The sequence below is a fragment of the Rousettus aegyptiacus genome, unplaced genomic scaffold (genome assembly GCF_014176215.1).
Source record: "Rousettus aegyptiacus isolate mRouAeg1 unplaced genomic scaffold, mRouAeg1.p scaffold_m13_p_2, whole genome shotgun sequence".
NCBI lineage: Eukaryota > Metazoa > Chordata > Mammalia > Chiroptera > Pteropodidae > Rousettus > Rousettus aegyptiacus.
Window position 1 is genome coordinate 161083304 of NW_023416295.1, and position 26560 is coordinate 161109863.

At 42.4% G+C, this 26560-nt stretch overlaps 1 protein-coding gene across 1 annotated transcript in view; it reads left to right on the top strand.

Moving 5' to 3' along the window:
• The first annotated feature begins 272 nt into the window (after window positions 1-272).
• Window positions 273-26560, top strand: part of SLC17A8 (solute carrier family 17 member 8) — a 39394-nt gene continuing 13106 nt past the window's right edge. Inside the window, exons 1-8 of the mRNA XM_016120349.2 lie at window positions 273-1515; window positions 11727-11979; window positions 17688-17806; window positions 19644-19758; window positions 21173-21260; window positions 25086-25172; window positions 25688-25827; window positions 25961-26110. Coding sequence (XP_015975835.1) covers window positions 1415-1515; window positions 11727-11979; window positions 17688-17806; window positions 19644-19758; window positions 21173-21260; window positions 25086-25172; window positions 25688-25827; window positions 25961-26110 — 1053 coding nt within the window. The 5' untranslated portion in view covers window positions 273-1414. The remainder of the gene's footprint in view (window positions 1516-11726; window positions 11980-17687; window positions 17807-19643; window positions 19759-21172; window positions 21261-25085; window positions 25173-25687; window positions 25828-25960; window positions 26111-26560) is intronic.

The following is a 26560-nucleotide window of genomic DNA, read 5'->3' on the forward strand; positions in this document are numbered from 1 at the left end:
CTGGTTGCGTGGGCATATGCCTCTAGGGGAATCTGAGAGCTCAAAGCTTGGAGTCTGCTAGTCATGTGGAGGCAGGGAATTGGAGCCCCAGAGCCTCGAGACGGAGGCTGTTTGCTCATGGCAGCATCATTTATGGAGGTATCGTCCTGCTGTCCATAAATGTGGAAGCAATATGTAATATTTCATCCTCTGTCCAAAAAAGATGTATGTTATACTGCTGCATGCCAGGTTCTGTGGGGCAGAGGACAGGTGATTTGAGACATCACTTCTAGAGGAAGTGATGTCTCAGGGAGACTTAAGAATCCCTTGAGGTTACCCAGATGAAGGGTGAGGAAAGTTACCCAGGCGGAGGGTACAGAGTAAACCCCAAGGGTAATAGATAGAGAACTGGCCGAATTCAGGGAAGTGACAAGAAACAAGTCTGGGGTTCCATGGAGGGCCTTGTGTGCCATGATATAGAACTTGGATTTATCCTGAGTTCATTGAGGACCAGTGAAGAGTTTTAAGCAGGTCCAAGACCTGCTCGGATTAAATGGTCCCAGTGGCACCTATGTACCTCATGTAGAGAAGTCTTGCTCCATTGATTGGGAGCAAATAACTGTCCTCCTGGATGTTTGTGGCTCGGGTTTTGCATTTAGCCTCCTCAGGTGCAAGTAAGTGTTCCTCCAAAGACCACAACCATCCTAGTGTCTGACTGAACAACTGTTTTGTGGCTCCCATGAGGGATATAAGAGGCATAATGTGGTGGCTGAGAGCCTGACTGCAGGGCCAGACTTCAAAAAAACAGAGGACTCGTAAATGTTTCATATACCCCATCCTGGGCGCCCACTTGGGCTGAGAGCCTATTAATAAGCCCCAGTGGCTGAGGGGCAGGTATTGTGCTGGTTACTATAGCATCACCTTGGAAAGGATCACTCAGTGAGAGCCACAGCCCAGCTGAGTGAGGCAGGAGGGGGATGTGGTCAGAAGCAGCAGGAGGGGCTGGAGATAGGCCGCAGATGCTGTCGCTGGTCTCAGGGCACCTTGTGGGCTGGAGCCCACTTCAGCTTCTCCAGCTGCAGCCCCAGGGAGGGAGTGAGGCTGCTCTCAGCCTGAAAGTGACTGCCTGAAGCAGCAACACAAGCTGCTGCTGAGCTTGTAGCTTTTCAAGGGGCCGATTTCCCAGCCAGACCTTCCTTGGCCTCTCTCTCTCTTTTTTTTTTTTCTTTTTTTGGAGGGGGCGGGGGTTGTTGTCTCAACTTGAAAGATCTTGGCTGGGTTTCATCTCCTTTTTGATTTTAAGGAGTTCCCTTCATGAGAACTGACTTCAAGGTGTTCATCAAGGAAAGCAGAGTGGTCCCCATGCTGGAAATGAGAAAGGATGACAGTTTCTGAGACTGACTGTTAACAGCTCGGAGGTGCCCCCCCATTCAAGATGCCTTTTAAAGCATTCAATACCTTCAAGGAAAATATTTTGAAACCTGGAAAGGAAGGAGTGAAGAGCGCCGTGGGAGATTCGTTGGGGATTTTACAAAGGTAAAGTTTGAATGCAAACTTTAGGTTTATTTCTGAGTAACTTCACGTTGCCTGTGTTTGAGAGAATCTGCTTAATGCTTTTAAAGTCATCTTTTAATAATAAGAAGGTGGGTCAGATTAGGTGGCTTGTGGAGCCCCTTCCAGGCTATGCCTGGGGGCGGGGGGGGGGGGGGGGAAGGTGCATCAGAAGTACAGAGTTGAATTAAGAAAATACCAAGACAAGCATTCTGCTTATACAGCAGGATTACCACTTAACTAGAGATGGTGATATTGCATTATTGTGTGTTTGGCATTGAATTAGAAAAGATTTAGAAATATAATAGTTCATGTTAATACAATAGGAATGACAAAATATGGTTATGCTTTGAGCTGAATTTTTAAAGAATTTTTTACATCATTTTTCACTATAAATGAAAATTAGATATTTGCAAATTGTATAGCTTATTACATAAACTATACAAGTGGTTCCTCATTGTGTGGTTTATAAACAGAAGGGTAGTTACACCATAGTTTGAAGAAGATAACTTAAAAAATTAGTATTCTTTAAAGCAGAAAATTTGACATGATTACAGTGGGAAAATGTTTAGCACTATTATTGAATTGAATGTTTTTATCCAAACCAAAAAACAAATCTTTTTTTAGAAGTAAAATATGCTGTTATTGGAAGGAGAGTTTGCCATAAATGAATGAATTGATGTGACATTTTAATTTGCGATTTTTTATAGACATAGTGAATGCCTCCCTAGGTTTTCTAGATTAGTTAATAACTGGTCCTTATGTACAAGGTAAAATGACTCCCTTAATCTTTCTGGTATAAATAAATGTGGGAAATGTCCTTGATGAGATTTTTATGTGTTTGAATGATTATTTCTAATCATGATGAGTGAAGATGCCACCCGTTATCATCTCCTTTTAAATTTTCCATGTTATCTCTTAAATTGAAAAACTTCAGCATTTAAACGACAATTTCTAGGCAGACTGAGATTTATTCCATTTCTTGTGTTTTGTGACACAGGGGCTCCTGTCGGTGTTAATTTTTTATTGTATCACTCTCGATGAGCTTTAATAGTGAGAGAACTGGGTTGGGCACCTTATTAATTTAGTGATTAAAACCAAAAAGGTTTGAACCAGACCTACAGTGAATTATCATGTATAGATATGAAAACATAGCTCGGTGAAAGCAGGGTAAGCCAGCCAAACACAGGACGTGGTTATAATAATGTACTCTCTTAAGAGTGTTTCATCCTTCCGCTGAGCTCTCCCTGGGTAACGTCTTATTATGGTGGTGTTCATTTGATTAAAGATGCAAAAGGAAAGCACAATGGCTTCACTGGCATTTTTAAGTGATGACAAAGAAACCTGACAAAGTCAGGGATAAAAACTATGACTTTAGACCATGGTCACCATTATAATCCCCAAACTCTGTGCCTTAGTTTATAAAATACTTGACAAAAAAAGTGCTTAGAAATTTTCCAACTTTAAATTTCCAACGTTAAATTTTGCTTTTTCAAATTTAATTTTAAAAAATAAATAAGATAAGAGACTTATCCTGAGAGCTGGTTTTGTTATATTTGATTGGTGGACCCACTTGAAAGTTCTCTTATTTACTGATTGGTTTACTTAGGGATAGAACAAAATTAGTCATATCCAAGTGATGCAGCCTCAACCCAAAACTGAGCTCAGTGTTTAGGACTCTGAGCAGGTTCCTCAGGATTAAAAAATGGAACAATAGAACGGGTAACAACAGTACCTGAGACAGAGAATGCACTAAAATGCTAGGTGTTATCCTTGTCATCACAATTGTAGAATGACTCTAGAAAAAATAAAGCTAAACTTAAACCCCTTCGTTCAGTGATCCCTAGAGGGAAATTATTAGCAGAGGAAGGGAAAAAACGGGTTAACTGACCAGCGAGCTAAGTCGATCCTCAGCTCTGGGGGTCCTTGTGCAGAGCTCCAGAATCAGGTCTCCTCCTGCGAGACCAGTTCTGCCACACGCGTGGTGTGAAACCTCAAGTCTACAAGATAATCCTGTACACAGTGCCTCGCCCAGAGCCTGGCGCGTAATGGGCATCCTCCTCTCCCCTTGTTGATGTTTCACATTAAGCAGGTTGACAGAATCCAGTATGAAAAAAAGTCACAAAACACTGTTTTCTGTTCTGTAAGGGACAAGGACAAGAACATTTGGAAGTTAGAAATCCTGACTTTCTACCTTAGCAGGCAGTGTCAATCATCGATATCTGATAATGTCTGAGACTGAGATCATCATGCGAACAGAATTCTCAAGATGCTTTTTCATTGCAGAGCAAATATTCCTGGAGGGAAGGGGCGTGGCAACTGCACAGGGAAGCGTTTGAAGCTCCCACTGGACCCTGGTTACAGTCAGGCGTTACTTGACTTCCTTCCAAAGTCATTGATAAAAAGCAGCTGAACAATTGCATGAGCTAAAAATACAATAATAATTTTAGAAGTCTAGGAAGAAAGATGATGCACTCACTTATTGTCCAGTACTGGAACAGATGACATGGAATTTGGAAATTAATGTCCAGAAATTGATATAAAGATTTGTCCAATTTAAATGACAATATGAGTATCCTCTAATTTTTAATGTGTATTAAGTGGTAACAAACACACTGCTCCATGTACCATAAACCAATTTAACCCTGTTAACAACCCTGTGAGGTGAGGCCGATTATGATCACAGTTTTACAGATGTGGAGGCCGAAGGACAGAGAGGTTAAGTGAGTGGCCCAACGTCACACAGCTTGTAAGTGGCAGAGCTGGGTTTTAGATCAGACATTCTCTGCCTGCCATTCTCAATCATTACACTATGCTACCTCCCTAATCAGGTGTCTTTGTTCTTCCCACTTTCTGCCTTGAAATTTAACCACACACTTAGGTTTGGGAGTTACTTGGGCTGCAGTGTAGCCAGCAACCTCTGGATCTTAAGGCAAATGTGGGCTTTTCTCTTAATCTATTGTAGTATTGAAGACTTTCCCAAAGAGAGATTGAGGGAGAATCTGGTCTCATAAGTGTTTATATCTTCCCTCTAAGGAGGTGGAAGCTGTGTTGTGCCCATCCTCAGCACTCAGCGACTGTGTTTGAAACTGTGCCAGATGTGTGTGCGCTGTCTGCTCCACCAAAGGCAGAGGTGTGCACGTGGGCTCTGAGATCAGGGGACCCCGAGGTTCCAATCGCTACGACAGCATGTACTTTCCTGCTGCACAACCTCAGGCGACTTGTCTCCTGCCCTTGTAGCCAGGGCGACGTTATTAAAACAAAGTCAATCTCATCTCGTCCTTGCTCAAAATTTCCCCACGGTTTTCTCCCTCACTCAGAGTTAAAGCCAGTGTCCTTTCAATGGCCCTCAAGACCCTAGTGATCTGTAGAACCTTGAGAAGTCTCACTGGCTCCACCTGTGACATTCTTTTCCTGCCTTACCCCGCTCCGGCCCCATGCTGTATGCTTATCGGGCCCACGCCTGGGCCAGCTTTTGCACCCTGAAAGTTTTTCTCCCAAATAGCTCGCTGGCTTGTCCCTCACTTTCTTCAAGTCACTTCTCAAAGGTCACTATCCCAGGAGGGATGTTCCTGACCTTCCCATCTCCTTTTACTCATTCCCTATCTTAGGGAGGGTTCCCTAAATGCAGAAACCCAGACAGGGATTTGGATGAGCCTAGAGTGTGACTTACTGGGGGGGAGCTCTTCCTGAAAGAATTGTGAAGGAGGAAGTAAAGCAGGATAGGAAAGGAACAAGCCAAGCAAGGACATGATCTCAGGTAACGCAGAGGGGCCAATCACAACGGGCGGCTCTGGGGTGTTACTGACCCATCCCTTTGAGCCAAGGGGCCAACCTTGCATGTCACTGTTATCAGTCAGTCATTGACTGTGGGATGCCCAGCAGGGATGGGGGTTCATAATCGAGGCCACTTAGTAGTTGGCAGTTCTCCTAGGAAGGGAGCAGTTGTAAGCTCTTGCCAGCTCCAGAAGTGAGCTGGCCTGATGAGAGGGGAGCGCATTACAGTGGCCGTGGCAGCCCATTCATCGTACCACTCAGGACTCCTCGCTTCTCACATTAAGCTCACTCCACCCAGGTGTAGCTGTTCTAAGACTCTGTGGTCCTGATTCCTGAGGAACCTTCAAGAGAAGGGTTGGAGGGATGGGCTCCAGTTCCCACTGCTCTGGCTGGTCCCTCCTCTCCACTCATTCTCAAGTCCCCTCACTTCTGTTGGCTTGACGGCTGCATTGACCTAGACCTTCATGCCTGAGGGGTCTAAATCCCCAGTTAATATATCCTTAGCAGGTCGCGGTTGCTGTATTTGAGTTAGACTAGACAAGGCAGTATCAGGAGTTGTCCCGGTGGATCACCTGAGGTCCAAACACATGTCTTCCCGGGAGCTCCCATGATGAAGCCACAGTCCTTATCCCTCCCGAAGATCACCATCCCGGTGACTCCTGACTTTACCTTTTGGTCTTGGCATGAGGACTCCAAAGTGACCAGGCAGCGGTCATAGCCATATATCCAATGGGATTTCTATTTTTTTTTTCCCAAAGTGGAAGAATTCTTCCTTGGGAGTCAGCACTTCTAGAGCCACAAGACCTATAGTTGCAGAGATGCGACATTCCTCCGGTGGATTGCTAGGAGTGCTGGGGAGTGCGGCCCCTCCTACTTCCATCCCTTCCTGAAGGATAGAACCCTGTTATCACGGGATTCATCCTTAAGCTGATGCCTCAGCTGCATCTTTGAAATGCTTCCTTAGCTCTGGCAGGCTGCCAGGCTCTGGGTGGTATGGCATGTGGTAGGGCCGGTGGACCCCAGTGTCACGTGCCCGTCCTGTACCTCCTTTGTCATAAACTGTGTGTCTTCATCTTAGGTGATGGTGTGTGGGATCCCATGTCGGCTACTCAGGATTCTGTTAATCCTCAGATAGTGATGCTGCCTGAGACTTGCAGACTAAAAAGACAAATTCGTATGTGGAATATATGTCACCCCCAGTCGGGATGAACTGCTACCCTTTTTAGGACGAAAGGAGTGTTATGTAAACAATTGGCCGCCAAGAGGCTGGTGTGTCTCCCGAGGGATTGTGCCACATCAGGGCTCAGCATTGGTTTTGTTGCTGACAACAGTAGTAGCTAAGTCAGTCCTGGCGAGCGGGAGCCCAAGCAGAGCCTCCATCTCTGCTACCATGGTTACTCCACTAGCCCACTGCTCTGGAACTGGGTGTCTGAAGACAGAAGCTGGCGAACGTCGATCAGCCAAGTCAGCCCGTGCATTGGCTGTTGAGCGATCCCTCCAAGGGGAAGCTCTCTGGTGTGTGTTCCTGTGCGACCCGAAGACCTCACACTTGTGTCCACTCTCAGAGGTTCATCCACATGTCTTTCGATTTCTGTGAGTCAGATCCCTCAACTGGCAATTCTGGCTTTGCTGCCCTTGTCTCTGATTCTTAAAAGGCCACTGCCGGCCTCTGCTACTCCAGGATTCTTTCATTCCAGTTGCCACTGGAGAACCCAGTTCTGGAACAGCACCTCCTACTGTCGGATGCCACCTTCAGACGACAGCCAGTGCTGAGCTCTTCAATGGTTCCGGTGGCCCTGTCACCACTGCATTGCTTAGGGCCTTACCTACTGTACTAATTCTGGCATCTCTCTTAAAAAACAAGACAGTTAAAGAGAGACCTCTTTATTGAAGGGTATGATCAACACTGAAAATATGTCATGAATTTTTATCTTCTAAATAACAGATATTGAAATTTAATTTAATCCTCACTAATTTAATCCTCACTAATTCAAATTCAGCAGTTGTTACAACGGGTGTTCAAAAACAAATAGGCCTATAATTTAGGTGTTTTGGACAATGAAGGAAAATAGAGTAAGTGGACCCTTGGACCCAAGGAAGTATACTGTTGTGGTATTCTCTCTCCAAAACAAATATGACTAGCAAGACGGATGATATTGGGATATGCTTATTAAACCAAAACAGCTTCACTAGGTCCACATCTTCAGGTCCTTATTTGAAGGCAGAAGTCACTCGTGGTCAATTTGAAAAGCAGAAGTCACCGATAGTCGAATCCACTTTAAAGATGTGCTCTGCTCAGTTACTGAACCACGAGAAACTCTCAAGTTATTTTAAAAAAGAAAAAAGTGATAGTGCCATAATCTGGCCCTAATGCAATAATGACCAGAAGTTAGTACACAATTATTATTATTATTGTTTTTTAAAAAAGAAGTCATCGTGCTCCTCTTGGTATCTCTACTTCGTCGAAGCTTCCAAGAGCCACACCAGCAGCTCATTAGAACCATTTCCTTGGCCGTTGCCAGTGTGTTAAATCCTGTGTCACGGGAGAATGTCCCCTGCATCAGTTTCCTAGGGCTGCTGCAACAAAGGGCCACAAACTGGGTGGCTTAAATTTATTTATTCTCTGGCAACGCTGGAGGCCAGAAATCTGAAATCAAGGTGTCGTGTCTCCAAAGGCTCAGAAGGAAGGTTCATCTTTGCCTCTTTCTCACTTCTGGTGGTTGCTGGCAACCCTTGGCCTTCCTTGGAGACACGTTACTCCAGTCTCTGCCTCTGTTGTCACATGTCCTTCTCCCCTGAGTTTCTGTGTCTGTGTATTCAAATCCCCCTCTTTTTATAGGGACACCAGTCATTGGATTAGGTGAACCCTAATCCGACATGACTGTATTTTAACCTGATTGCATCTGCAAATATCCCATTTCCAAATAAGGTCACAGTCACATTACCGGAGGTTAGGACTTGACTATATCTTCTTGGGGGACAAAATCCAAGCTACAAAGTCTCCCTCATTCAACTTTACCACCCCTCCATCTCCCTCACATCTAGCCCATTCAGGATCTGTTCCCAGGTACGCACTCACGCTTCCTGCTGGTAAATATCCATCAGATCCAGCTTTTTTGGTGTACACCCTTCTCTTCCATTGGCAGGCCCCCGCATGTGCCCAATCTGGGATTTGGTTCTAATTATTGGTCAGAAAGGGAGGTGGGAGCAGATCCCGAAGCGTGTCAGCATTGTTCTGTACGTCACCTGCTATATTTGAGGCTTTTGCATAGTTTTCAAGTAAGAGGGGGAGAAACCTCTATCTTCCAACAAAGGGGAGTGGCCACTTCTGCAGGTCCAGGGGTTCCGAGGAATGTAGGGCGTTAGGTGTTCAAGTGCACCTATCCCCTAATCCAAGTCTCAGATATCTTCCCACCCTAAATTTTAAGGATCCTGTCTTTTATCAGGATCTCGGATTTGGTGTAAGAGACATACCTAAGCTCAGAATTCTAGCTTCTCTGGAGCGTTGCTGTTTCCAAAGCTAAGTTTTTGTTTTGGAATATTTTTAGACTTGCAGAAATGTTGTAGTACAGAGATTTTCTATATACTCCTGATTCGATTTCCTCTCATGTCAACGTTTTAGATTACTACGATACATTTATCAAGACTAAGACAGCAGCATTGGTACCTTACTAATCAAATTCGACACTTTTTTAATCTTTCATTGCTTTTTCCACTAATGTCATTTTTTTCTGTTCCAGGGTCCAGTTTAGGATACCACATTGCATTTAGTCGTCATGTCTCTTTAGTCTCCTCTCCTCTGTGACTGTTTCTCAGCCTTCTCTTATTTTTCATGACTCAGTCAGTTTTAAGGACTACTGGTTGGGGATTTTGCAGAACGTCCCTCAGTTTGTATTTGTCTGATATTTCTCTTATGATTAGACTAGGGTTGTGAGAAATACTACAAAGGCAAAACGTCTGTCTTGTTACATCTTATTGGGGGTACATGCTCTCAACATGACTTATTACTAGTGATGCTAACCTTGATTGCTTGGTTAAGGAAGTGTTTGCCAGGTTCCTCCACTTCCTGTACTGCATTTTTGGGAATCAAGTCATTAAGTCCAGCCCACACTCAGAGGGAATTCTGCCGTTTTTACAATGATCTTCAGTTCTGCCTGCTGTCTTAACTTCGGGAGAGAAGGTCTCGTTAGCTGGTGTCAAGGAAGCAACTGATTATCCCACTTTCCTTTAAATTGGCGATCGATTGCTTGAATCTTGACATTTTTCTCTCTTCAAAGCATCAATGGCATTTAATAAAAGCCACTCAACTCCATGGAGAAATTACTGTTTCTCCCGTGCCTCCCCGATAACCAGAGATACTGCATGAACCGGTGCATCCCCTTCCACCTGCAGTCCATCCTGGCTCACCACAGGTGGAAGCATTTGCACTGGTGCCACATGCTAGAAACTGTCAACACTCCACCTGTGCTACAGTCCTCATCGCCAGCCAGCTAGTGAGAAATAAAATTTAAAATTTCACTTGTAGGATCTGCTTCCCAGAACTCTCTCTTAAGAACTCCCCACCTCAGAGATTCTGCCTAAGAACTAGGGCACAGAACCCCTCAGCTTTAGATTTTCAGTCTTCTCTCTCCTAACCATCTCTTGTCTTCTCTTAGTCTAGCAGTCTATTTTCTTATCTGTGTTTTGTTTTCTCTCTTTCTCCAATTTCCCCCAAATACCTTTACAATAACCAAACCTCTCTGTGCTTCTTAAAGCTTAGCACAGGGACCATAGACTTGATACCTAGAGTGCAAAGCGGGCCATATGGTATTATTTTTTTGACAAAGACACACTTTACATGTTAACACATAGAAATAGTCCCCACTTCCAGTGAAACATGTTGAGAAGCTCTCAGACTCTCTGGGAGGACCAGATCTGGATGCTCTATCTACCACTAGGAAAAAGGCAGGAGAGAACATATTCTATCATACCGCTAGACGATTCTAGATCAAACACAGCCACCACCACTGCGTGCCTCTAAGTACTGATTATGATACAGTCCAGCAACCCTGCCACAACAGCTACGGGAGGACCAGTTGCCTCCGCCAATGCCTCTGCCACCATTTGCATTGCCATTTCCCCCTTCATACTGCATTCTCCTCTTACTGCTTCCTTCAGCTTCTGAATCTCACTCAAGTGCTTCTGATTTGTCCACATCCTGTAGCAACATCATGGCCGCCATAGAAAAGCTAATTTTCTCTGCTGGTAAGGGAGGACCCAAAGGGTCAAGGGCAGTTACGATACTGAGCATCCATAAATGGTGGTTGGCTATGCGTAGTTGCTCCTAGTCTAATTTTTGTTTTTCTACTCCTGATAGAAATATGTGTACAAAAAATGTTTCCTTTCCTTCTCATTTTAACTACAAGAAAAGCAGCAGTGCAATTGTAATGTTAAATGGCAACTGAGTTCAGTGTTGGGGGTGACAATAGGGAGTGATAGGGACTTTTGAAAACGGGAGAGCCAATTATAGCCATGAAAGAATGTGGGCCTAATAATTCCAGATCTTCAGATTTTTTGAAATAATCCAAAGGGTTACACTCTGTGAGTGGATGTAAACAGTTCCTTTTCTAATTGACAGATAATGTTCAGTTTGCTCAATTACTTTTTTTAAAAGAAGAGAGTGAATTCCCTGCAATGGACACATCGTAATCTGAACCTACGGAAGTCAATGAAAAAATCCTGTCGTCTGGTTAAAAGATGCCAGAGGATCACCTGCTGAGAAGAAACACCTGAGGAGGAAAGAAAGGCCGCACCACCAACCGCGTGTGTTCTGTGACAGAAAACGCACCTCCCGACCTTCACCCCGCGTTTCGTTAAGACTTAGAAAAAGAGGGAGAAAAAAAAAAGTCTACAAATTAATTTCCCACTGTGTATCTTTTTAGCACGCTTCCAATGACATTAAAATTAAGGTCAAATGTAACAGCCATCTGGGTGACGCAATGTGGATGAAGTCGGTTGGTCCCCTTTGGGAGGAAATGCAGTAAAGCTCATTGTTCGAGATGCAGCCTCTGGTCCTGGGCTTTGTTTCCTCATCTGTAAAGTGGCAAGATAACACTGTGCACCTCAAGGGGTTGTTATGAGGTTGAAAAGACTAAATGCCTATAAAAGTACAACACAAAATCCAGAATACCAGTAATTTTACTACACTTGATCTTAGCCCAAAGGCCGAGAAGCAACAGTGATTTTAGCCACTATAACTTAGTTTAGTAATAATGATGCTGATGGTAATAATAACTTTAAAAAATGCAGGCTGCCTTATCTTTTGTGTTTTCCTTTCTTTTTTGTTGATACACTTTTTCTTTCTGGCTAGTGCTTTTTCCCCTCCCTCCCCCCCCCAATCCTGGCCTTTCTTCTTTGTGCATTCTTTTTTTCCGCTGCAGAAAAATTGATGGGACCAATGAGGAGGAAAACAATATTGAGCTGAACGAGGAAGGACGGCCGGTGCGGGCGTCCGGGCAGAGCCCCACACGCTGGGACTGCCCCTGCTGTGGCGTCCCCAAGCGTTACATCATTGCCATCATGAGTGGGCTGGGCTTCTGCATTTCCTTTGGGATCCGGTGTAATCTTGGAGTTGCCATTGTGGAAATGGTCAATAACAGCACTGTCTATGTTGATGGAAAACCGGAAATTCAGGTCAGTATCAGTCTATCGTGGCCACAGCTGGGTAAATACTTCATTACGTGCAAGAAAGAGAGAAAGCACTGCATTTCATTCATCAATGTGATAAAAAAAAATGTAGCGATGGATCTAAAAGTTACCATAATTTTGAATTTTGAACTATAAACCATAGTTTGAAATAGTGGCAACAACTGTCATGTGATATGAATGTGTTTATATTGTCTTCTAGTAATAGAGTAATAGGTCCTGATAATGTAACTGTGATCTGTTGCCTACATTCATAATTGCAGAAAATGCAACATTTTGGTTAGCAGTTAGTAGAAACAAAAATGCCGATTTTTTTTTTTCATCTGAGTTCACAGAGCTACAGGATTCCATCCACAGACTGCAGGTCAGGAACCCCGATAAAAGAACAGTAGAGCATGGGAGTGAGGATCGAGCAGCAAGGTATAGAGAGGTCAGGTCACGTAAAGGCTGGTAAACCACGTCAAGAATCACAGGTGGGCTTTAAGGATGGAGGTGATATGATCAGTTCTGTGCTCCAGACTCATCATTGTCTGGCCAGTGATCTCCATATGGGTTGGGACTGACGTGAGTGGAATCAAGCCAGACTCCCAGTTCAGAGGTTGTTGTAGTCATAAGCAAGCATCCTCTGATGTGACTTAAATGGTATTGTTTTTATGAATTGCTGGAAAAAGAAAATCTGGTTTGTTTCTTAAATGGTAGGCCTAAAGAAGTATTGAGGTTATGGTGGAAAAAAACAAAAATATATGCCCTGTAGATCCCCCAAGAAATACGTGTTTCATTGTATTGAACACACGCACTGGAATGAAATCCATCCATTCGCAGAGAGGCATCTGATCGTCTCTGGTCCCTGCCCACTGTGGCAGAAACGTTCAGACCAGAGTTTGCCAAGTGGGGGTCTGGCGCATCACCGTTCTGTAGGTTGTGCTGTGACGATGGCGTGAAACGGGGGGCTTTGCCATGCTTTGTCCTATGAGAAGCTCCGAGAGGAGGCTGCGATATGCAGTATTTTCTGCAATCAATTGCAGAATGCTTTCTTTCATGCTACATCTATCTATTAGCATTACTTGGAGCAATTCCTGCCAAGGGCTGATTTGCATGGAGGTTCTTCTAACTAGTCTCTTCTTGATGCTGAATATATTTTAAAGGGTATCCTGATTGTTTATTTTTGGGGGGGGCAGTTGAGGAGTGGGGGGCATGTCATGCATTTTTAAAATAAAGAATGATGTATACTAGCGAGGTTTCAGATGCGTATCACATGAGTTCTTCCAGCCTTGTGTGAGCAAGTCCAGCTAATTAAAACTTGTCTGCTGAGGCCCACGTCAAAATGGGATGCTGGTTTGCATTTGCTTGTTGCTTGAAAAGAGGCGGAGTCTGCTTTGAGTCATATGGAAAGGACATTATGATAAACCTGAGGAACAATGCTAGTGTGTGCTCTCTAGTTTCTATGGTCCTGCCCTCTGGAGTCTTAGAGAAACTTAACGTCATTTCAGTGTGTCGGAAGCTCTAACACAGCTCTAATTTATAGCGGGCCATTTCTTTCTTATCCAAACAGAACAAAGCATACCTATCAGTTGAGCATGTTCAAACCGGTGGCAAAGAAAGGCTCTGAATGGCTGGTAATTTTGTTTGTTTGATTTTTCATTCTATGGCGGGGAGGAAAAAACTATTTTGCACTGAGAAAATTTTAAACCCTCATTTTCTAAAGAACGAGGAAAGTTAGCAGTATGAATAGGTAGGTCTTGCAAATATATGGCATATATTCTACTGGTGGTATAAAGGGTAATTTTAGCTGATGTGTGAATGATTGTTTGCAGGGTAATATGAGTTTTAAAACATTTGACTCACTTTGAACAGTTTCTGGCGTATGGTAAGCAATAAAAGACCGAAGTTTGAGGAACTTGGCAATAGTTTCTCATTACCCTCAGGAAACGCCGAGACTCCTTCCCATGAGTCGCGGGCCCTTAGGGCTAACTGGACAGGCTTTGGATTTGGCCAGACCTGGTTCCAAATTTGTCTCTTATTTATTGGCTCTTCTATTCTGGTAAAGGATTCCTGGTTGCAAAAGAATAGAAATTCACTGAAACCAGTTCGAGTTAAAAAGGGGATTATGTTAAGGTTGTTGGGGACCTCACGAAAGTGAGGGGCAGGAAGCAGATCTGCTGTGGAGTTTGTGCAGTCTGTGCCTTGGACAGGTGGTGGGCAGACAGCCGGAGATGGGCCTGAAATCTACATTGTTCACCACAGAGAGGAAAAAAGGAATCTTTACGCAACTGTTTCCAAGGCATGAACAGAGGCCCTGCCTGCCAGGAAGGGCAGAGTGGAGCCTGACCCTGCGGGAGCTGGGAAATGTTTAGCTCAGCTCTCCAGCTTGCTCGCTCCTCGTAGCTTCTCCTCTGCTTCCATCTGAGTGGGCTTCATTCTCCTGGGCTCCCCAGGGACTGCCGTCTTTCTTTTTCCATGGGTTCTCACTGCCCTCCATTGCTGAAGATCTTTGAGCCTTTGCCTTGCCAGGGAGCTGACTTCCCTGGCCCGGACTCAGATATGACTTGTGTCAATTCCAGTGTTCAGTATTGTTTAACTAGAGTCTCTGGGTTCACATGAGATGGAGAGAGACAGACAGACAGATAAGAGAGAGAGACACCAGCCTTGGTTCTCTATTGAGATGTTCAGTCAGCAGGGGAGAGACCCTAGGTGCTGAGGGGAGGGGGGAATCTTCTCAGAAGGAAATGTGAGCAGGGAGGCAGGAATCAGCATTTCTAGAAATTCTTCGCTAACCCTCATTGTCCTTATTGTGAAATGGGAATGAAAGGCTGCTTTGAAGATCAAATGAGATAATTTAGTACAAATATATTTAGCGCCTCTGTTAGTTTCCTAAGGCTACCATGACAAATTATCACAAACATAGTGGCTTAAAACAACTGAAATGTATCCTGTTACAATTGTGGAGCCCAAAAGTCCAAAATCAAGGTGTGAGCCTGTCCACACTCCCTCTGGAGGCTCTAGGGGAGAATCCTTCCTTGCCTCTTCCAGTTTCTGGTGGCTCCAGGCATTGCTTGGCTGTGGCCACATAACTCTAATCTCTGCCTTGGTTTTCACGTGGCCTCTTCCTCTGTCTCAAACTTCCTTCTGCCTTTTTTTTTTTTTTTTTTTATGAGGACACTTGTCATAGGATTTTAGGGCACAGCTGGATAATTCAGAATAACTCATCTCAAGATCCTTGACTTCATCATATCAGCAAAACCCTTTCCTCAAAAAGGGCAGCATTTACAGATTCCAGGGATTTTGTGTGCATAACTTTTGGGGGCCATTTTTCAGCCTAACACAGTATCTGGCACAGTGCTTGGCTTACTGTGATAATTTGTACATGGGGCCGTTTATGATTCTAATGGGGCTCAAGTAATGTTGAAAGTCAGTTCTTAGCAGGACCAAGTGCTCTTCTTCATATAACTTTTCCTTCAGAAAATGAACAGAAGCACCATCCTCTCTGAGAGAAAGGCATGAGCAAGGTACAATGTGATGGACAATCAGCTACTGGATGAAGTAGGTTCCTCTGCTTTTGATCCTTGGTTCTTTGGATCATACTGTGACTCAAGGCAAAGAAGTCTAGTCTCTACTTCTTAGTAAGAAACTCAAGTCTTTGCAAGCAATGGAAAGAATGTAGTGTTTTGGGTCAGGCAGGTAAGAGGTCTTGATCTCAGCTCTCCTTGTAACTAGTTGTAACTAGTTATTTGTAACTAGTATAACTTGGGCAAGTAAATTTATCTCTCTAAACCTCAATTTCCTCATTTACAATAAAAGAGTTAATAATAATTACCTCTCGATGTTCTAAGAATTAAAGGAGGAAATATGTGGAAAGTGTCTTAACAAAATCATGTCCGTTTTCTGCTCAAAGCTTCCAGGGTTTCTATCTCTCTTTCAGCCAAAGCTAAGGTTCTCATAATGACTTAAAGCACCCTTCATCATTTGAACCTCTGACTTTAACTCCTACTCTCCTCTCCCTCACTCAGTATTCTCCAGCTATACTGACATCCTGCTGTTCCTCTAATACGCAAGATACATTCCTACCTCAGGGCCTTTGCACGTGTTATTTCTCTGTCTGAAAAGCTCTCCTCTTAAATAATGAATACACAACTTGTTCCCTTCCTTCCTTTAAGGGCTTTACTCAAAATTCATCTCCTCAGTGAAGCCTTTCCTGGCCATTCTAATCTAAAATCAAACCCTACCACAGTCCTACCCAACACTTCCTATACTCCTCCCTGTTTTATTTTTCCTTTTCATCACTGATCACCGTCTAACACATTCTGTACTTGTTTATTATCCGCCATCCCTGCTGGCATCTTCGTGAGGACAGCAACGACTATTGTCATTCACTGCTGCATCCCTAGTGCCTGGAACAATGTGTGGCACACAGTAGCATGAAATAAAAATTTGACGAGCTGATTCGAATTACTGGTTGTTAGTTCCATTTTATTCTTGAGCTTCAACTTCCTAATCTGCAAAATGGGAAATACCGCCCAGAGTACAGGCCAACGTTACCTGGACTGTGATGATCAAGAAGGCAAAGGCAATTTGCATGTGAGCTTGTATTTACACTGTCTGGCGCCTGACCGGCACACTAATTTGTGAGAGGAAAATAAACTGACAGAGTATGTTGCTAATTACGAACCCTTACTCCATAATAGGCGCACCTTGCATTTTGATAACAATGCTTTCCAAAGCCATTTATTTATTTGGCAAATATTTCCTTGTACCTTCTTGTTCCGGGTCTTTGTTTTAGGTATGGAGACTATAAAGTCAAAAGTACACGAATGCCACCTTAGCGTTGCTTGCCACCCAGGGTGGGAAGTGGACAGGTGGATGACTAGTTTGAGAACAGCACGGTGTGGGTGTCATGGCTGTAAGAACAGGGGTCCATGGGACGAGCACAGGAGGAAGTGACCACATCAATTCTGGGGAGTGGGGGGACTTCCTCAGAGGAAGGGACATTTGCAGGAAGTCCAAAATAAAGTGAATCACTTTGCCTAGAGAAGAAAGTGAGGAGAGGGGCTCCAGTCGTAGAAAATCACATTTTCAGTGACTTAAGAGTTGTGGAAGACTATTTTATTGCTATTGTCATCATCATAACAACAATTGCCGCTAACATTTTTGAGTCTACACAATGCTCCAGGCATTATCCTAATGTGTTAAATGCAAAATCTCTAAGCAGAGGAATAACCAACTAGAAATATTCATGCTGTTTATCCCCATACATGCTATGGGTAGGTAGAATAGGTTTTATTATCCTTGTTAAGAAACGAGAGACTTTTAAGACTCTCATTCTTTTTGCACTTTCACTAAACTGGTTATCTGAATAACCTAGAACTAATTTTTTGTTTTCTTCACAAGTTTTTTTTATATCTTCTTAGTGCTCATCATTATTAGGGGGATGTGTGTGTGTGTGTGTGTGTGTGTGTGTGTGTGTATTTAAATTTGTGCATAATCTCTCCTTTTTTTCACTGGAAAGTGAGCTCCATGAGAGTAGGCACTTTGTTGTATTCATTGCTATATCCCAAGCACATAAGAAGCATTCCATAAATATTTGTTGCATAAAGGAAGGAAAGAAGGAACTTTTCGGTTATTATGTAGGATCATTAGTAAAAAATGGCAGTCAAGTATTTATTGTACAAACACAACTGTATCCAACTTCTCATTTTCAGACAGCACAGTTTAACTGGGATCCAGAGACGGTGGGCCTTATCCATGGATCTTTTTTCTGGGGTTATATTGTGACACAAATTCCAGGTGGTTTCATTTCAAACAAGTTCGCTGCTAACAGGTAAGGTAAACTGATAGAACATGAGCACTGTATAAATTATAACATGGCTTTTTACTTTTACCAAGTCTGTATAGTTGGCTCTCAATTTGGGGGTACAGAATGAAAGATAAGAGCCATTCCAATAGATGTGATTCACAGATCCCATATGATCCTATATGATCCTGTTCTTAAGAGTCTCTTTTTTATTTACCTTTTTGTTTAATCTAATTTATCTTGCAATTCCTTCAATGATTATGTACTATAAAAAGCAATTAACTGAGAATCAGGAGAAGCAGCTTCTGGACTCTAAGTAACTCACTTGGTGACCTTTATTGAGTCACTTTTCTTCCTGCTCTAAACCTCAGTTTCCTCATCTGTGAAATGAAGCATGGATTAGATTGTGTTTGAGCTCCCTTTGACCAGTGACATTCTGTGATCTTTTGTACTATGTTAATATCATCCAGTACAGTGCAGGTTTTTGTCATGTGAGTAGTAGGGACTTGCTTCTAGATTACAAGGTATCTTTAATGCCCTTGATATTCTATAAGATGTTTGGACAATTAAAAGTGGTCAAGACAGAATGAACTGCCTCAAGAAGCAATGAGTTCTCTGTCACTAGAAGTATTCAAGCAGAAGATGATGGCCACTTGGAGGAGATGTATGGTATATATGCACTAGAAAAGGAGTGTGCTAAGTATCTCAAGGTCCCTTACAATTGTGGGACTTTCCTGTGGGACTTCACATATATGGATTTTGTGAAGTGTGCATTTATAAAGCAGGTTTTTTCAAGCTCTAAAACACAATCCATTAGATGATAATGAAACCAATATAATGATTTACCAATGAACATTTTCTAAAAAAAGAGAGAGAAATAGAAGATGATCAAACAGAATAAAAGAATAGAAAATGTCTCAGTCCATTGCACATTTAAGTATTGGTTTTTGAAACCTTTTTGATTATTTTTGTGTATATGAGTATGTATTGGGTTTCAGTATAAAATATATTTTATTTTCTAGGTCAAGTTCAAAAAAGTTTGAAAATCACTACCATAAGATATAAATATGTATAAGCAAGATAGTATTTCTTTATGTTCTTATCTAATTTGTGTTCTTTATTTATTGTCACTTACCCATTGCATTCTTTTTAACAAGTGATAAAATATTGGCTTCTATGGTCTCTGGAGTTATTGCTTACGCTTCTGCCCTAAAAAGAAATCACACATAATATGACTTCACAGCATGGAAAATGGGCCAAAGCATCATTAACGCATGTGAGAAAGGAAGGAAATACTGGCTATTCTCTTTTCCTAGGACACTTCTGTCCAGGCAGGGAGGAGAAGGCAAGAGGCACTGGACAGAGAGTTGGGGGCTGAGGCAGGTCTACGGCCTGTCTTGTGCTTGGCTGGTCCAGGACAGAGCATGCTTCTCACTTTACCAGTAACCCCTTCTGGTAAAGTGACAGCAGAACTGTGAAGGAGGAGACTCGACCCGAGTGTGCACAAGTCATGAGGTAATAGTCAGAAAGAATGGATCAATTAGGTAGAACCAAGCAGAATGGTGGGTCGACAGCAAGCTCACCTCATGCTGGTCAGTCTCCAGCTTTAGGACCTCATCTAAGCAGACACCCCTGTACTGCCAAAAACCTGCCCGTAATTTGGTCCAGGCCCTGGAGCTCGGGAATCAAAACAGCCTAACACTCTAGCTTGGGACCCATTGGACTCTTAACACAACATCTATTTCTCTTTCTATGAACTTGCATAGTGATCTCTCATGAACCGTCAGGGCCATTTCTGATATTTAACTGACGTGCCACATCCGTGAGCGGGCCTGCCTAATAACACAGTGTTTTGGTCTCTCAGGGTTTTTGGAGCTGCCATCTTCTTAACATCGACCTTGAACATGTTCATTCCTTCTGCAGCCAGAGTGCATTACGGCTGTGTCATGTGTGTCAGAATTTTGCAAGGTCTAGTGGAGGTAGGAGATTCTTTCCTTACCAGTTTTTGATATCATTGGAGACATCGCGGTCCTTTAGAAAATTCAGCTTAAGAAAACCCCTTTGACTCAGTTTTCCTGTCTTCTACCTTGTCTTGCTGTCTTAGCTATATGATTATGGCTACAATTATGAATACTTTAATTTAAAAACCTTGCGTGTTTCCAAATTTAAACACAGTGGAGGACCACTTCATACAGCACAGAATTTCAGATGAGCCGGGAATGACCTTGGAGATACTTTAATCCAACTCCTTTCATTTAATAAATGATGAAACTAAAGCCCAAAATCTACAGTTCACATAGCAAGAGCTTTGTCCATTGAAACAACTTAAAGGGATTTAATAAATCTGTAAATTTTCAAGAGTGTAGTCTTACACAGAGATTGAATTCGAAGAAGGAAGTAGCATGATATAGAACCAAAGGGTGAATATTTGGATTTTGCTGGCCATAGACAACTAGTCAACTCTGCTATTGCCTTGCAAAAGCAGCCAGAGACAATATGTAAACAAATGGACATGGCTATGTTCCAATAAAACATTTCGGATACTGAAATTTTAATTTCATGTGACTTTCACATACTACAGAATTTTTTTTCAATGATTTTGCTTACCACTTAAAAATGTGAAAACTATTCTTTGCTCGAGGGCTGTACAAAAACCAATAGTGAGCCAAATCAGGCCATAGTTTTCCAAACCCCGATGTAGACAAGTATTTCCCAAACACAGTCATTCACTGCTAAACTTTGTCACTTCTGTCATGTCCGTGTACAATTCGTACTATTGTTTAATGACAATTTCCCCCTAGATTAATTCACTTCAAACACAAAAAACCAGAAAAACCCAAAGAACCTCATCATAAGCAAAAACATCTTTGAAATCATGGGTTTTATGTGCTAGTTACATTTTTTTTTTTTCTAAAGCGTATTAGTATATATCTGTCGTGATTATAATAAAATCTGCAGGTTGTTGTAGCATCTCAAGTCCAACTCTAGAGGGACATACACCACATTTTGGACAATGCTGATGTGGTAGAAAGAACATGCTATTAGTGGCTGTGAAGACTATAGAGTCTAGCTACTTAGTGTCTCTGAGCCTCAGGTTCTGTGCCTTAGATGAGAGGATGGACCCGCTGATTGCAGAAGTCCCTTTCTACAGCGATACCTTGTAATAATGTGAAATATAAACCCTTTCCCCATCCCCTGCTATGCTCACGTTGGAACTGGTCTTTAAGTTTCAGCATCTGTGCTGTCAGTCAAAATAGCTGACACGTGCTACTTAGTATCTGAATTGAGCTTTTATATTGTAACCTGTGTTAAAGAATCAGGATCCACGTGTTTTTAAACACACACAAAAAAACTGGAGTCAAATTAAATAACCTATTTGCAACCATTTGCCAGGGCGTGACCTACCCAGCCTGCCACGGGATGTGGAGTAAGTGGGCACCACCTTTAGAGAGAAGCCGACTGGCCACAACCTCTTTTTGTGGTAAGTGTATTATAATCATAACGAGTTTTATTTAGGAATGCTTTTGGTTTCCAAAGACCATAGCATTTATTTTTTCACCTAACAGAAGTCCACAGGTGAGTGGTTGCCTGTACTGGTTCTGCTGCTCAATGATCCATCCAGGGGCTCAACGTGTTCCGACCTTCTACTCCACTGTTCTCAGAGGGATTGTTTTTAACTCTCATGCTTGTTCGCAAGATGGCTGTCACAGCTCCAGGCTTCAAGTCCACATCCAAGGCAGGAAGACTTGGGAATGGGTCGTCCTAGCCATTTCCGTTCCTTTCATCAGGAAAGCAAAAACTTGCCCAAAACGCCCCAGCAGGCGTCCACTTATATTTCATTAGCCCTAATTGTGTCATGTGCTTTCCTAACTGCAGAGGACGCTAGGAAAGCAAGAGTCTAGCAAAGCGCTGTTAGGAGAGAAAGGTAAGAAACGAGAGCGTGAAAGGGGTTGTTGGATTAGCCAGCAAATGATATTTGCCCAAAGTCAAAAACAGAAGAGAGAGAGTCGAGACCCCTACTCCTCTTCTTTCTACAGATGGAGAAACTTTAAAGTTTAGTTTCATTGAACTGAAATAAAGTCCAAAAACTTGCCCAAGGTCACACACACAGCTGCTAAGTTTCGGAGCTGGGGCCAGATCACCTGATGCTCGACTCAGACCTTTCCTCACCACACACTACGATGTGCACATTGTCATCCAGCCCTTTGCATTCCTTTTCCCCATTGTATTCCGGGTGAAAACGAAGGGGAGATCATCCAGTTTACCTAAAAGTAAATTAGTGGCCCTTAAGATACTGATGTAACTTTAACTCCTGGGTCTCCCAACTTTACCTTTGCTAAGGCTGCCTCACTCAAAGCTATGCCTTTGGCACCGATCCCTATATATCTCTAGGAGTAAACAGCGTTCTGAAGGGTTTACCTAGGTGTCAGTCAAAAACTGAACAAGGACAGCACATGCTGCCACCATCAACACAGTTGAAACTAGTTTTTTGTTTTTTTGTTTTTTTGTTTTTGTTTTGTTTTTTTTTTAATGGGGGAAGAGGCCCAGGAAGATAAAGTGCCTTAGGCTGCAAAAGTCACAATGGGGCTTGGGCAGAATTAGGATCAGAATTCAGATCTGTCTAGTTTTTGAAGCTAATGCATGCCTTTCCTAAGAGAAGCTAACCTGTATTCCTAGCTAAAGGAAGAAATAAAGCTGCCTCTTTATTTCTGTGAATACTTTCATTTATTTCTCCCTCAGTCTCTCTACCTCCTTTAATAATCAATAATAATAATAATAATAATAATACCATCCACGGGAATTTGGTGTGTACTATTCTCCAATGTGCCTGTTCTGTACGTAGTCCAGAACTGCACACACAGCTGAGAGGTCTTCACATCTTTAGTGCCTCTCGTCCTCAGAAACCATTCGTATCCTCGTGTTTGCAGTTCAAGATCATCTCCACCCCCACTCCTGACCTTCTACCCACTCTAGAAGAATATGATATTCTGCCCCAGCTGATCTTGTGAATTGTCAGATCCTTGACCTTATTTTCCTTGGATGGTTTATTTATAAGGCCTTTCATTTTAATTTGCCAGCAAAACAAGAATGACTAGTTCCACTCCCCATCCTTAGTGTCTTGAGAGCCCTCAAAGGGCTGATTCAAGAAATGGTTTGACTCTCAGGGGAAGTTACCCGATCAAAGTCACCGGCTTTATTACATGTCCCAGCTAAGATGTGGCCTCGGTTTCAAAGAACAGCCAAGGGAAACTCATTAGAAGGAAACCCAGGCTTGGGGCTAACCAGTTCTTATACTTCAAAAATAATGGAGTTGCAGGGAACTTTGGAAACTATCTGGCTATAGTCATCGTTTTACAGAGGAAATGGAAGCTGAGGGAGGCAAAAGATAAATAAATTCTCACAGCTAGTGAGGACAGAACTATGAACCTTCCCACCCCCAATTCACCTATGCCCCAGTCTCCACGCCATTCAACAAGCATCAGAGGGCCCCCTCTTTCCTCTGTGGTGAGCACACAGAGGGACTGAGGCTCTGACAGTCCCAGGGCCATTTGGTCACGAAGTGCCTGTAGGCGAATGCTAAGGGAATGTGGGTGGGTGCAATAAGAGATTATATTCAGCTGTGTGTGGAGGATAATAAAGAATTTGTTGAATAGGGAAGAAAGACAGTTTCAAGTCATAAAATTTCCTCAGAGAAAGAATGCCTCCTACTATGAGGAACTATAGGGCGTTTCCAAGTGGAGGGGGCAGGCCTGAATTATTAAAAGGTAAGGGTAAAGCCTTTGGATCCCTACAGACAGACCTGGGTTCCCGTCACTCATAGCTGTGTGACCTTAGGCAATTTATCTCCTCTCCCTCAGCTTTGGTTTCTTCATAAAATGGGAATGATATTGGTACCAACGTCATCAGGTTGAAAGTAGGGTTAAATAAAATTATGCATCCAGAATGCTCGGCATAGTGCTGGGGTCACAGGAAGCCCCCAATACACCATAGTTGTGGTGGGTTATCCCCTTACTTTCCCTGTCCTGGGCAGTCCTTTGCATCACCTAAAAGTGAGCCTTCTCCCCTCTACTCCTGGGGTCTCTGGCCTGGGGAAGAAGACCACCTTCTCCACACCCACAGTGGAGTCGAGTGTAGCTCTTTCTAAATGATATGCCCTGGAATTCTTGCCTTATTAGTTTGAGAAAATCTGAGGTAAAAAAAAAAAAAAAAAATTGTGTGCTGTTATTCTGCACAAGGCAGTAGCAGTAACAGTTGTCATTTATGTAGCACAGATGTCATTTATTTGATCCTTAAAACAACCCTATGAGATAGAGATTTCATTCCCATCTTCCAGCTGAGAAAAATGGTTTGGAGAGAGCGAGAGGCTTCCTCAGGTGTCATGATGTTCGGATTTGGGATTCCCGGTGGGGCCTTTCATAGTCAGGCTGAGCTTGGAAAGATGGGGTTTAATCTCTCTTTCTGGAAGATCCCCAAACTCCTGCTTCCCAAAGGCCTTCCTTAACATGGGATTCTGGGATACAGTAGTTCCTTTGGCTGCTCACTTTCTCTGAAGCAAGAATTTTTTTATTCACAGGCCAGAGGGAATTTCAGTTAGTTATTTTCTCGATTCAGTTCAAGTTTCTTGGGAATTTGCAGGGCTTATGTTTCTCCAGTAGATATTATAGAGCTGCAGGAGACAGGCGAGGCCAGGTCACTGCCTCTGCCTCGTTATCTTGTCTCGACAAGATAAACATCCACACATAGGTAAGTATTTACAAGGTTAAGTATTTACAAAGCAAGAAATAAACTTAAAAATGTACCCATTTAGGAGGTAGATAGAGACAACAGCCATCCTGGTCATCCTGCCATTTAATTAAATGTCATTTAACCATTTCCTAATTTAAAAAAAAAAATCGAGCATGAGCTTTTAATAGTCTTTCATTTAAAACCTAGGTGATAAGCCTTCTGAACTGTGAGATCTGAAAAGCAGGGCCATGCGTTTCTTTTCTTGCTGTGAATGTTTCAACTTTCTCCCAGATTATTCTCACCTTTTATTCTAATTTGTCATTAACTTCAAATTGCTGTGCCTGAGAAATCTCTGTTGAATCCTTCCATAGTACCTGGATGAAGTTCAAGGGCATCCTGGTAACCTTTTCCTCCTGGAAACCCTGCACTAAGGCACACTGGGAGTCTGCCTGTCCTGCTCGGGAACTTTCTGACTTCTGCGCTGTCTGATTCATCCTCTGCTCTACTACATGCATTCTGAATGGGCTGGAAGGGCTTGCCTGACTGTTGCTAAACTTCCCTCCATCTTTTCTTGTTCTAGGTTCCTACGCGGGGGCCGTGATTGCTATGCCCCTGGCGGGGGTGTTGGTGCAGTACATAGGATGGGCCTCAGTCTTTTATATTTATGGTGAGTGATTTGACTTCGTGAGTTCCCAGGGGTAACTCACGGACTCAGCTAAGCATTTACTATATGAAAATAGCAATTATTAACACAAGTTTATCATATGAGTGGAATACTTGTCTACCTATGATTCAGTTAACAATTATATTAAAGTTGAGTTTCTTAACAAGCACAACATTATCTTTCTTTAAATACCGGGCAATAACAACAAAATACTTTCTCCTAGCTGAACATAGTACTGTTTGGGAATATTTTGAAAATTGAAAAATTTAGAGATGAAAGGAAATGAGATCATATCATCAAGACTTTTTTGTTTGTTTGTTTGTTTAAATTTTTAATTATTTCTTTATTTTTTAATTAATTAAAAATTTTTATGGTGACATCGGTTAATGAAGTCTAATAAGTTTCAGCTGTACATTTTAATAGTGAGTTATATATCTATATTTACACTGGGTGCTTACCTCTCATAGTTAAATTTCTTTCTGTCACCACATATTTGGCCCCTTCTTTTTTAACTGCAGGTATGTTCGGCATCATTTGGTACATCTTTTGGCTATTGCAGGCCTATGAGTGCCCAGCAGCTCACCCGACAATATCCCTCGAGGAGAAGACCTATATAGAGACAAGTATAGGAGAAGGAGCTAACTTGGTTAGTCTAAGTGTAAGTATCAATGGATAGATGAAGATTCGCCTCTTTTTTTATGAGTATTTCTCTTAGTGATTGTGTTGTCCTCTTAAGAAAAATAACTTGTCAATATATTCACTAAAAATCTCACGGTATTTTCACTCTCTAGAAATTTAATACACCGTGGAAAAGATTTTTTACATCACTGCCGGTTTATGCAATCATTGTGGCAAATTTTTGCAGAAGCTGGACCTTTTATTTGCTGTTAATAAGTCAGCCTGCTTATTTTGAAGAGGTCTTTGGATTTGCAATAAGTAAGGTAAACACATAGATGCTTCAAATGTTCTCAAACTTTAAGTCTCTTACTTCTACTGAGAAAATTCTTTATGATAAAATAATTAAATTGCTGATCATAATTCATAACAGTGTTATGACACCTAATATCCTGTAGGTCAGACAAGTCATACATTCTGTGTATAGTATACATAGTTATTTAATTTCTTCTTAGTAAGGATCAGAGCTGTGTTAAGTTGCTTTTAAAGATTTATGTTCCACCTGAACCCAAAGTGTTTTTGAAGCTAACTCGAGGACGGCATATTAGACAAGGACAGAAAGATTTAACAGTGAGAGGTTTTTTTTCCCCTCTATAAATTACTCAGTGGATAGCAATAATAACCCTAAAGCTTACTTTGCAGATCACCCCACTCTCCATAATGGTGGTTATAACACCAATGATCATTGCCTTGTATAAGAGCCTCTATCAATGTCC